This window comes from Lactuca virosa, chromosome 4 (genome assembly GCF_052849685.1).
Source record: "Lactuca virosa cultivar CGN04683 chromosome 4, Lactuca_virosa_CGN04683_v6, whole genome shotgun sequence".
Classification (NCBI taxonomy): domain Eukaryota; kingdom Viridiplantae; phylum Streptophyta; class Magnoliopsida; order Asterales; family Asteraceae; genus Lactuca; species Lactuca virosa.
Window position 1 is genome coordinate 349,602,247 of NC_136429.1, and position 12,311 is coordinate 349,614,557.

At 37.7% G+C, this 12,311-nt stretch overlaps 2 protein-coding genes across 2 annotated transcripts; both read left to right on the top strand.

Moving 5' to 3' along the window:
• Positions 1 to 10,688: 10,688 nt before the first annotated feature.
• On the top strand, positions 10,689 to 11,288 carry LOC145106227 (putative mitochondrial protein AtMg00310). Its single transcript, XM_079043244.1, has one exon. The coding sequence runs from the start codon at positions 10,689 to 10,691 to the stop codon at positions 11,286 to 11,288; it is 600 nt and encodes a 199-aa protein (XP_078899370.1).
• Positions 11,289 to 11,417: 129 nt separating this feature from the next.
• LOC145106229 (uncharacterized) lies at positions 11,418 to 11,906 on the top strand. The gene has a single exon (XM_079043245.1). It carries the CDS (start codon positions 11,418 to 11,420, stop codon positions 11,904 to 11,906), a length of 489 nt encoding a protein of 162 aa, XP_078899371.1.
• The last annotated feature ends 405 nt before the right edge of the window (positions 11,907 to 12,311 follow it).

The window sequence follows — 12,311 nt, forward strand, 5'->3', positions numbered from 1 at the left end:
GATGATTTGTTAGTATTTTCTTATGGAAATGGGAATTCTGCTAGAGTTATAAGGGATGCTCTTGATGAGTTCAAAAAAGTTTCAGGGTTGAAGGTGAGCATGGAAAAAAACCAGATTTTCTTTAGTTGTGTTAAACCCAATATGAGAAGGATTATCTTGGGCATTCTTCCTTTTGATATTGGGAGATTTCCTTTTAAGTATTTGGGAATTCCTATGTGTGTTACAAAATTATTTGATAGAGATTGTAAACAGCTTATTGAGAAGATTAAGATGAGAATTTTCAATTGGAAAAGCAAGGCTTTATCGTTTGCTGGAAGGCTGCAGCTCATTAATTCTGTTTTGACATCTATTCATGTGTATTGGGCTTCGATTTTTAAAATTCCCATTGCTACTATTAAAGAGATTGAAAAGCTTTGTAAAAGTTTCTTGTGGGCGAATGGTGAGGTAGTCAAAGGGAAAGCTAAAGTCAAGTGGAATGATATTTGTAAGCCGAAAATTTATGGTGGTTTAGGAGTGAAGAATTTAAGGAAATGGAATGATGCTTTGTTAGCTAAACATGTGTGGAATGTGACTAATAGCAAAAATTCTCTGTGCGTTCAGTGGGTGAAATCTAATTACATTGGAAACAGGAATTTTTGGGATATTTTGCAGAAGAAGAGTATGAGCTGGACTTGGAAGAGGTTCCTTGAGGTGAGAAAAATTGTTAGGCCCCATGTTGTTTCGTGTGTGGGAAACGGGATGAATACTTCTCTCTGGCATGATTGGTGGCACCCAATTGGTATTTTATGTTCTATTATATCTAGAAGAGATTGGGTTAGCAATGGGTTTAGTGATTCTTCCTTGGTCAGTGATGTTCTAGTCTATGATTGCTATACTTGGCCGGTTGAGTGGGTTAATATATTCCCTGGATTGAAGGATGCTCCCATGTTTTGTATTGAGCCTAATCTGAGGGATGTTGCAGGTTGGAGAGATAAGAAAGGAATATGTAAACAATTTTCATGCAAACAGGTGTGGTGTGATATAAATAATTTTGAAGACCAAGTTCCTTGGCATGATATTGTTTGGTATGGTAATTGCATTCCTCGAAATTCGTTTATTTTGTGGATGGCTATTTTGAATAGATTGAAGACTCAGGATTGTGTCAGAGGTTGGGAAGTTTCTGGTAACTTACTTTGTCCTTTTTGTGCTGTTACTCCTGATTCACATGTTCATCTCTTCTTTAAATGTGATTATTCTCAACTTATATGGAGGTATTTTTGTAATAAGATGGGTCTTAATCTTTTTATGGATGATTGGAATGAATTGATTATGAAGCTGTGCAGTTTGTTTAAAAGGAATTCTGGTGAGAATCTGGTTAATAAATGTGTTTTTGCTAGTTGTGTTGCACATATTTGGAAGGAGAGAAATTCTAGACTATTTAGTAACAGGAGAAATTCGTATAAGGGGCTGATTGCTTGTATTGAAAGTGAAATACATTTAATGCTGTTGGGGTTGAGGAAAAAGGCTAAGATGGTCAATGATAAAGTTTTTAAGGCATGGGGTATTTCTGGAATGGAAAAAGTTTAAGTAATGGATGCTATTTTCTGGTTTTTTAGTTTGTTGGTTGCTGGCTATTGGTTTTGGGGTTGGCATAGAAGGATGTCTAACTTTGGTGATCTTAATGCTGTGGATTGGTGGGGGCATTTTTGGAATAAGTTTCTTTACAAAGGAATTGACGGATTGTGTTACTGGTTTGAGAGTTTGCTCTCAAATCATGTGACTTGTACCTATGGGATTTTCTGTTTGGATATGATCTTTATTGAGATTATCCAAATGGAGAATCCTAGACATGTGATTGATGCCATGTCTAGTATGAAACTTGTTCTGATTTCTTGGAGTTTTGGTGTTAGTTTGTTGTGGTTTGGCTTGTGCTTGATATGCAGGAATTTTTTGCAAAGGTCGGGTTTGGATCATGTTTGCAAGCAGATGGAGTCTTTTCTGTTGAAGACTAAGTGGAGGATTGATGAGAGGAGAAGTGACAGAAGATGCGGGATTGATAAATTGATGGGGTTTTTTTATAGTTGCAATTATGAGTGTTATAATTGTGTTATCTTTTATTGGTTCTATGTTATGTATTGTGTAGGGAGTATTGTGGTTTTGTTGGGTTTTTTCTTAAAGCTTGGCCTTCAGACTGTGGGTTTTTTTAAGGGCCTTACCCCTTGCTTAGGTATTAATGATCTTTGGGGATTTTGGTGGTGCAAGGGGGTGAAGTTACCTTTTTTCCCACTTTCAATAAGTCTTTGGGCTAGCTTTAAGGATAATAAGGTTTTTTGGGTTTTTGGGTGGTTAAGTCTGGTTATTAAAAAGTGGCTTGGTAGTTGGTTATGGATAGGTTGGTTAGATTTGTATTTTGTTTGACTATTTTATTTCCGTTTGTTTTTGTATTCTTTTATTCTTTTTAATAAAGTTTGCTGAGCTTTGGCTCTTTCAAAAAAAAAAAGGATGCTAATGACAAGTTGAAGGCCATGATGAAACTACACCAACAAGTTCGTGTGAAAATTGAAGCCGTGAATGAGGTGTACAAACGGAATTCCAACATGCATAGGAAACCATGTGTCCTTCTAGATGGTGACTTGGTGTAGGTGTATCTGAGGAAAGAACGTTTTCCTAACAAAAGGAAGAACAAAAGTAGATGCCAAGAGTAGAAGGTCTTTACAATGTGGTGTCACATGTCAACGATAATGCTTATAAGGTGGATTAGGGAGGAGACCATGGAGTGTGTGCTACCTTGAATGTGGGAGACCTTTCACCTTATCTTGTTGAGGATGGCCTAGGTGAATTGAGGTCATTTCCTTTCAAAAAAAAAAAGGGGGGGGGGGGATGATCCATGCATGGATCATGAAAGCCCAAGGTGATGGATTAGTGATTACTAGTAGGCTAGAAGGTGGTTTCGGATTAATGGTTGGGTTGTGCATGTTAACCTATGAATTGAATTAGGGTCGCATGAAGGCTAGGGCAACATTTTAAAGGCTTCATAAGTGCTCAAAACCATTACTTATTGCTTCAAAAAGCCTCCTAGCCATTTTTGATACTCTTTGGTGGATTAGGGTTACACTTTAATGCTTCTTATGGCTCCTTAATGGAGCATGGACGCTTTTTCATTCATTAGTGTGCCAGGCGTTTTTTGTGTGGTTTCATGAGCTTCTTTAATTTCCATTATTAGTTTTACTGAGTAGTTGGTTGGGTGGCTTGTAACCACCAACTTTTTAATATAGGCCAAGTTTATGCATGGAAAAAAGCGATAGATGAAATTTTAATCAAATGAACATTTGTTCACATTGAATTATAGTTATAGTTCACAACTTGTCATAGTCGAGACGTGTTCTTGACTTGATACGCATTCAATAAAATATGTCTTCGATTGTTTTCAATGGTATACAACTTAGTAGGTCTTGATTTGTTACTAATCAATCCCTTTCTTCCCATACACGTATCATTTGTGGTTGTTATTCTTGCTTAATTTACCTAAACACAACCCTACTCACTTAATCAAGCCCATAAAGGCATCAAAAGGCAATCACCTTTGTGTCCCTAAACATGCCAAACGGGGTTGTTGCTTCATGAAGTTCATGGCGGTGGTTTGGCGGGTTATTTTTCCATTACCAAAAGTTTGGAGGTGCTTTAAGAACATTTCTTTTGGCCTAAGATGTTGGGGATGTAACCAACATTGTGGGCAAGTGTGTTACATGTCAGATGACGAAAAAAACTTTCAAGCATGGTGTTTACACTCCTTTGCCGATTCCTATTCGTCCTTGGGAAGATGTGTCAATGGAATTCATTATGGCTTTGCCTAGAACTCAAAGGGGGAAGGATTCCATCATAGTGGTGGTGGATTGGTTTTCAAAAATTGCTCACTTTGTGCCATGTCATAAAACCAATGATGCATCTAATGTGTCTGATTTGTACTTTAAAGTGGTGGTTCGCTTGCATATTATTCCTAAAACTATTGTTTCCGATAGGGATTCCATGTTTTTGAGTTACTTTTGGAACACTTTGTGGAGGAAAGTTGGTACAAAGTTACTTTTTAGTACATCCCATCATCCACAAACTGATGGGCAAACGAAGGTGACTAATAGAACTTTGGGTACGTTGTTGAGGGGGTTGGTTTGCAAAACTCAAAAACATTTGGACATCAAACTTGCACATGCTGAGTTTGACTGTAATCGTTCTCCTACATATGCTACAGGTCACTCTCCTTTAGAAGTGGTGTATGGTGTGAATCCTTACGTGCCTTTGGATTTGATTCCATTGCCAAAGGATGAATTGGTTCAAAAGGATGCTAATGACAAGTTGAAGGCCATGATGAAACTACACCAACAAGTTCGTGTGAAGATTGAAGCCGTGAATTAGGTGTGCAAACGAAATTCCAACATGCATAGGAAACCACGTGTCCTTCTAGATGGTGACTTGGTGTAGGTGCATCTGAGGAAAAAATGTTTTCCTAACAAAAGGAAAAACAAAAGTGGATGCCAAGAGTAGAAGGTCTTTACAATGTGGTGTCACTTGTCAACGATAATGCTTATAAGGTTGATTAGGTAGGAGACCATGGAGTGCGTGCTACCTTGAATGTGGGAGACCTTTCACCTTATCTTGTTGAGGATGGCCTTGATGAGTTGAGGTCATTTCCTTTCAAAGGGGGAGGGGATGATCCATGCATGGATCATGAAAGCCCAAGGTGATGGATTAGTGATTACTAGTAGGCTAGAATGTGGTTTGGGATCAATGGTTGGGTTGTGCATGTTAACCTACGAATTGAATTAGGGTCGCATGAAGGCTAGGACAACATTTTAAAGGCTTCATAAGTGCTCAAAACTGTTACTTATTGCTTCAAAAAGCCTCCTAGCCATTTTTGATACTCTTTGGTGGATTAGGGTTACACTTTAATGTTTCTTATGGCTCCTTAATGGAGCATGGATGCTTTTTCATTCATTAGTGTGTCAGACGTTTTTTGTGTGGTTTCATGAGCTTCTTTAATTTCCATTATTAGTTTTACTGAGTAGTTGGTTGGGTGGCTTGTAACCACCAACTGTTTAGTATAGGCCAAGTTGATGCCAAGAGTAGAAGGTCTTTACAATGTGGTGTCACATGTCAACGATAACGCTTATAAGGTGGATTAGGGAGGAGACCATGGAGTGCGTGCTACCTTGAATGTGGGAGACCTTTCACCTTATCTTGTTGAGGATGGCCTTGGTGAATTGAGGTCATTTCCTTTCAAAAGGGGGGGGGGGGATGATCCATGCATGGATCATGAAAAAGGTGATGGATTAGTGATTACTAGTAGGCTAGAAGGTGGTTTCGGATCAATGGTTGGGTTGTGCATGTTAACCTACGAATTGAATTAGGGTCGCATGAAGGCTAGGGCAACATTTTATAGGCTTCATAAGTGCTCAAAACCATTCTTATTGCTTCAAAAAGCCTCCTAGCCATTTTTGATACTCTTTGGTGGATTAGGGTTACACTTTAATGCTTCTTATGGCTCCTTAATGGAGCATGGACGCTTTTTCATTCATTAGTGTGTCAGACGTTTTTTGTGTGGTTTCATGAGCTTCTTTAATTTCCATTATTAGTTTTACTGAGTAGTTGGTTGGGTGGCTGGTAACCACCAACTTTTTAATATAGGCCAAGTTTATGCATGGAAAAAAGAGAGAGATGAAATTTTAATCAAATGAACATTTGTTCACTTTGAATTATAGTTATAGTTGAAAAGATATGTTTGCACTTTCTCTCTCTACTCGTTCTCTCTGTTTGACGCAATGTTCTCGGAGTGAATTCGTCGGTATTTCTTCATCGTTGAGCTGATTATTCTCAGTGTTGAAGAAATTTATCCTCTATTCCCGTAGTCACAATGGGAGCATCATCTAAACCGGATCGATTGAAGGATGTGAAGGTGAAACCTCCGGACAAAAATGTTGCGGTCTGGTATAGTAGATCGGAAGTCGATGTGAATGAAATGGTACCTCCGGGTGTTATTGAGAAGACTTCAGCTGCTCTTTATAGAGCTCGTCGTAAACCAAGTGCAACTGGAGCTGTTGCTACTGGGATTGGGAAGGCTGGATGGAAGATGGAGGGTAAAGCTTTTAGAGTTAAGAATCGAGTAAGGAAAGCTATGGGTCGAGCTTCTCCAATAGATGCGGAAGGTATGTTGAGAACTTTGTGACTGAAGATGATACGGAGCAGGAATCAGGGAGTGAGGGGATATGGGAATCAGATTCGAGTAGCCATCTGATTGTTAATAAGGATGCTTACAATAAGGTGGATACGAAGGTTGAAGGCACTCAAAGTTTAGCTGGGGAGAAGCATTCTATCTGTCCTGAGATTCAAATACCTACAGGTAATACTGCTTCATTGTCTAAAAATTGGGAGAATCCTAAAATTAGGGATGAATTGTTAAGCCCTAATACTGAAATGAAAGTCATCACTAATCAAATGAAGATTGTTAATCCGAAGGTGGGATTTATTTTTCTTAATGATATTAAGAAGAATCAAATAGAGATGGATAAAAAATTGAAGCCTAATGAATCTGAGGTGAATAATGATGGAGATTTCAAACTTGATCCTAGTGTTTATTGGGATGAGAATGGAAATTTGATTAATATGAAGGAGGGAATCACTGAATCGAAAAATGAGATGGTTGATGGAGATGTTAGTGTTTCACAAGCGAAGGGTTGAATACTGTGGGAACTGGTATTAACAGCATTAACAGGGAACCTTCTGTACCGGGGCCTGTTGGGAAAGGAAGTGGGAAACCTGAAATTGATAATAATGGGAAAGGAAAATTTGAAATGTCTTATGCAGGAGCTTTGAGGGGCTCTATGCATATAGGAAAGTTAGAGGTGAAGTACATTCCAACTGGAGATGGGAGAGAAGATGGACCAGCTGTTATTCCTATTGAGAATCTAAAAAAGCGAGTATACCTTATGCCAACACCTTGTATGGGTATATGATAGATAAGAAAGTTGCTTTTCCTGCTATCCAAAAAGAAGTTAAAAGGTTATGGAAGAATATGGGGCTAGAGGATATGTTTCTGAATAGTAAGGGGTTCATTTTCTTTAAATTTTCTAGTGAACAGGGGATGCAAGCAGCTTTAGATAGAAGTCCTTGGTTAATTTTCAACAACATACCTTTATTTTTGCAAAGGTGGAGACGTGGGCTCTTCCTGTCTAAAGCTAGACATGATAAAGTTCCAGTCTGGATAAAAATATATGACCTTCCTTTGGAGGTATGGAGTGGGGAAAATCTTTGCATTATAACTAGTAAATTGAGAATTCCATGGGTATTTGATTCTTTCACTGAGGATATGTGTCTTCAGCATAAAGGTAGGAATGCTTATACGAGAATATTGGTTGAGATGTCTGCTGATAAGGAGTGGAAAAGGAATATAGGAGTTACTACCTGGGATTTTGTGAAGAACTGCGCTGTTAATCAGGAGTTTGTGATTGATTATGCTTGGTATCCTTCAAGATGTAATCATTGCAAAGTGTTTGGGCATACTGAAAAGGTGTGTTTGGCAGTGATTAGTGAAAATAATTAGATTAAGGTAGGGAATGATTTTGGGAATACTCAGAGTATTAATGGTATAGGAGTGGTGGATAGTGAAGGATTTGTTGAAGTTGTCAAAAAAGACGTAATAGTGGTGCTTTTTCTTCAAAGTCTAATGGGGGTGCTGGGAATATTGGGGGTAGACAGCATCAGAATGCCCAGGGTAGTTATGGGATTAACAATAAGAGGCTTGGTAATAGAGGAAATGGAGGTAATAAGGGGGGATTTGGGAAAGGGAAAAATGGGAAATGGGGGAATACTAGCGTAAGCCATTGGAATCGTGACATGAATCAAGCGTTTGAAGCTTCTACTTCGAAGGGTAAACAGGGTGATGGTGAGGTACAAGTTAAGGAAAAGAATACTGTTGGATTGATGTTTGAAGGTGGTAATAAAATAGATAATGTCAATAGATTTGAAATTTTGGGTTCAATGGTGGATGATATTGTGGAAAGTATGGAAGAAGATGTTATGATCATTAAAAAGGGGGTTTCTAATGTGATTGATGTTGATATTGGTGATGGTTTACCTCCTGATATTGGAAGGGATATAAGGGGATCGGATCTAAAGATGGTTGGAAATTTGGATCAAGGAAATTCTAATATTGATGAGAATAATGATAAGGGGGCGGATCTAAGGCAGTTATGGGGGATGCTGTCAAAATTTCGAAAATTGTCCAATGATGAATTTTGGAGCTTGGAATATAAGAGGTCTAAATAAAGTGATTAAGCAGAAGGAGGTGCTTGAGGTTATTAAAAATAATAATTTGGATATGTGTGGTATTTTGGAATCGCATGTTTCTATTTGGAACTTGAAGAGAGTTTGTGACAGAATCTTTAAAAGATGGGATTGGGTTTGTAATTGTAATTCTTGTATTGGGGGTACTAGAATAATTGTTGGATGGAATGCTAGCAAGGTTGACATTATGGTTCTTGATCAATCTAATCAGGTCCTACATTGTATGGTGAGATATTTGGATTCTAATGAGGAGTTTTATGTTTCTTTCATTTATGCTGCTTCTACTTATTTGGAGAGGAGGTTTTTATGGAGCAATCTTAAATAACACAAATATGTGGTGGTTAATAAGGCTTGGGTGCTGCTGGGTGATTTTAATGTTGCTTTGAAGCCTTCGGAGTATTCTGAAAGTACTTCCAGAATTCCGGAAGGGGTTGATGACTTTATAGAGTGTATTAATTCTATAGAGGTGGAGGATATTAAGGGTACTGGGCTCCAATTCACTTGGACGAAGTCTCCTTCTGGGGACCAAGGGCTACTTAAGAAACTTGATCGTATAATGGTTAATTTTAAGTTTTTGGAGATGTTCCCTATGGCACATGCTATCTTTAAACCGTATAAGAATTCAGATCACAGCCCTGCGATCTTATCTATCCCTAGTTGGCTTCCTAATAGAATTAATCCATTTAAATTTGTTAAGTTTATTGCTGATAAAGAGGAATTCCTTCCTATGGTTGAGGAGCTACGGAGATCGAATGTTGTTGGAGGGTTCATTTTTAAAGTTACGCAAAAGCTTAAGCTTTTAAAGAAAACTTGTCGACGACTGTTTTATAATTCCAATGTTTCAGGGAAGAAGTTGCAAGCTTTAAGGGACAATTTGGATAAACTGCAAGTTGATATTGATAATAATCCTCATAATTCATCGTTGAGGATTAAGCATGCCAAGGTATTATTGGATTATAATTTGGCATGTGAGAATGAGGAGAAGTTACTTTCACAAAGGGCTAAAGTTAAATGGTTGAAAGAGGGTGATAGGAACACTAGTTTTTTTCATAAAATTGTCAAGAGTCATGCTAACAAAAATCGTATTTCGGTGATTATGGATGAAGAGGGTAGATGGGTGAGTAGGAAAAATATGATAGATAGATTTGTTGACCACTATAAAGCTTTTCTTGGATCTAATTTCAGTACTAGTGATCGAATTTTAGACAATGATTTATTTGCTAATAAATTAGATCCTGGAATTGCCCTTGATATGATAAGAGTCGTGTCGGATGATGAGATAAAGAGAGCTATGTTCGATATAGATGATAACCGGGCCCCGGGTCCATATGGGTTTTCATCTAAGTTTTTTAAAGCTTCTTGGAAAGTCGTGGGTCTTGAAGTTCGGAAAGCTGTCAGGGAGGTGTTATGGGTTGGGAAGATATCGAAGTGTGTTAATGCTACCAGAATAATTCTTGTGCCTAAGGTTGAATACCCTCGGAAAGTTACTGATTTTAGACCAATTACTTGCTGTAATACATTGTACAAATGCATCAGCAAGGTTATTGTCAATCGGATTCGAAAATTGCTTAGGGATGATTGTCGATTTTAATCAGTCGACATTCATACCAGGGAGATCTATTTTGGACAATATCCTTCTTGTGCAGGATTTGATGGTGCGATACAATAGAAAGGATGGTCCTCCTAAGTGTGCCCTGAAAATAGATATCCAAAAGGCATATGTTACATTTGATTGGAAATTCCTTAAGCGAGCTTTGATTGGGTTTGGATTCCATCCGATTATGGTACAGTGGATCATGATGTGTGTTACATCTACTTGGTTTACTGTGAATATTAATGGTGAGGATAATAGATTTTTTGAAGGGAAGAGAGGCTTGAGACAGGGTGATCCGTTATCTCCCTATCTGTTTACTCTTGTTATGGAAATCTTCAACCTTTTGTTAAAGAAGAATATTGAGAGAAGCCCTAATTTCAAATATCATAGTAGATGCAAATTTCAGAAAATCACTCACTTATGTTTTGCAGATGACCTGTTGATGTTTTGTCATGGTGATAGTGGGTCTGCCATAGTGATTAGGAATTCGTTGGATAGTTTTAAAGATTTATCTGGTTTGAGTGCTAGTATGAATAAGAGTTTGATTTTTTTCAATTGTGTTGATCCTGCTGTGAGGTGTACTATTAATAGTATACTTCCTTTTGAAGTTGGAAAGTTTCCTTTTAAGTACCTGGGAGTGCCTTTAACAGTTAATAAACTGTTTAGAAGAGACTGTAAAGTTTCGGTGGATAGAGTTAAAATGCGAATTCTAAGCTAGAAGTACAAGAGTTTATTATCTTATGCTGGAAGACTTCAACTTATCGGTTCTTTTTTATCTGCTATGCATGTACATTGGTCTTCGGTTTTTAAGCTCCCTACTGCCACTATTTTAGAGATTGAGAAGATATGTAGGGGTTATTTGTGGAGTGGTGGTGAACAAGTGAAGGGTAAAGCCAAAGTTAGGTGGAAAATGGTTTGTACCCCTAAAGAGAATGGGGGATTAGGGTCGAAAGATCTAAGGATGTGGAATGATGTGTTGTTATCCAAACATGTGTGGAATATTGTCAATAAAAAGAATTCTTTGTGGGTAAGATGGGTCTATAAATTTCACTTGAAAGAAAGGAATTTTTGGGATATTCAAGTTAAAAAGAACTTCTGCTGGACTTGGAAAAGGATTTTATATGCTAGGAATATTCTTCGTCCACATATTGTTTCTTGTATTGGCTCTGGTGAGAATACCTCCTTATGGCATGACTGGTGGCATCCGATTGGGATTTTCAGTATGTTAATTTCGAGAAGAGAATGGATTAGTGTTGGTTTCAATGATATGTCAAAGGTGAAGGATGCTTTTGTGAATGGCCAATTTTGTTGGCCATCAGATTGGTTTGACATATACCCTGGTTTGATTGATAGGCCTTTGTTTGATAATTTGGAGAGATAATGATGGAAGGTGTAATAGTTTTTCTTGCAAGCAGGTGTGGGTTGATGTCAATTTTTTGACATAAAGGTCCCTTGGTATCGCACAGTTTGGTTCAGTAATAATATTCCAAGGAATGCGTTTATTCTTTGGATGGCAGTTCTTGGGAAATTAAAGACTCAGGACTTGCTGCAAGGTTGGGAAATTAAAGGTAAACTGCTATGCCCTTTATGTTCGAAGATTAATGATTCCCATGATCACTTATGTTTTAAGTGTGACTTCTCTAAGCGTATCTGGGAGTATTTCTCTAATAAGGCTGATATCAGGGTGGGTTACGGTGATTGGAAGGATTTCATTTCTAAGTTTTGTGATCAGGTGAAGGGAAAATCTATTGGGATTTTTATAAAGAAACTGGTATTGGCAGGTTGTGTTACACACATTTGGCATGAAAGGAATATGAGACTTTTTAGAAATAATATTAGATCCTTATTGTCAGTTATTTGTTGCATTGAGAAAGAAATTCAATTGAAGTTATTGGGGTTGAAGTATGAGTCAAAAGTTATTAAGGATAATGTGTGGAAATGTTGGGGTATAGATGGAAGTAATAATGATGTTAAAGGGAATGAGGACAATGAAAGTTAGAAGTAGGTTGGGGCTGTTTGATTGGTTGAATTTTAGGGTGAATGGGAATTGGATGAGTTGGGTTATATGAATTCATGTTTGGAGGAATAGATTGGTGGACAGTTGTGTTATCACTAGAATTGACGGAATATGTTATTGGTTCGGGAGCTTGCTTCTGAATTTAGTAACTTGTACCTTTGGGAATTATTATTTGGATATGATCAATTTTGAGAATATTCAAGTAATGATTCCTGGACATGTGATTGATGTTGTGTCCAACATGCAACGTTTTGAGGTTATTGATTGGATAACTTGGTGGATTATTCTTTTTTGGTTTAGTGTGTTGTACAGGTCCTTGTTGCTGGTTGTGCAGACCTGGGAAGGGCGTTTGACTCGTTTGAACAGTAAGAAGGATTATTGGAGGTG

Coding starts and splice junctions, on each gene's coding strand:
- LOC145106227 (XM_079043244.1), top strand. CDS start 10,689: ATGCATGTACATTGGTCTTCGGTTTTTAAGCTCCCTACTGCCACTATT.
- LOC145106229 (XM_079043245.1), top strand. CDS start 11,418: ATGGCAGTTCTTGGGAAATTAAAGACTCAGGACTTGCTGCAAGGTTGG.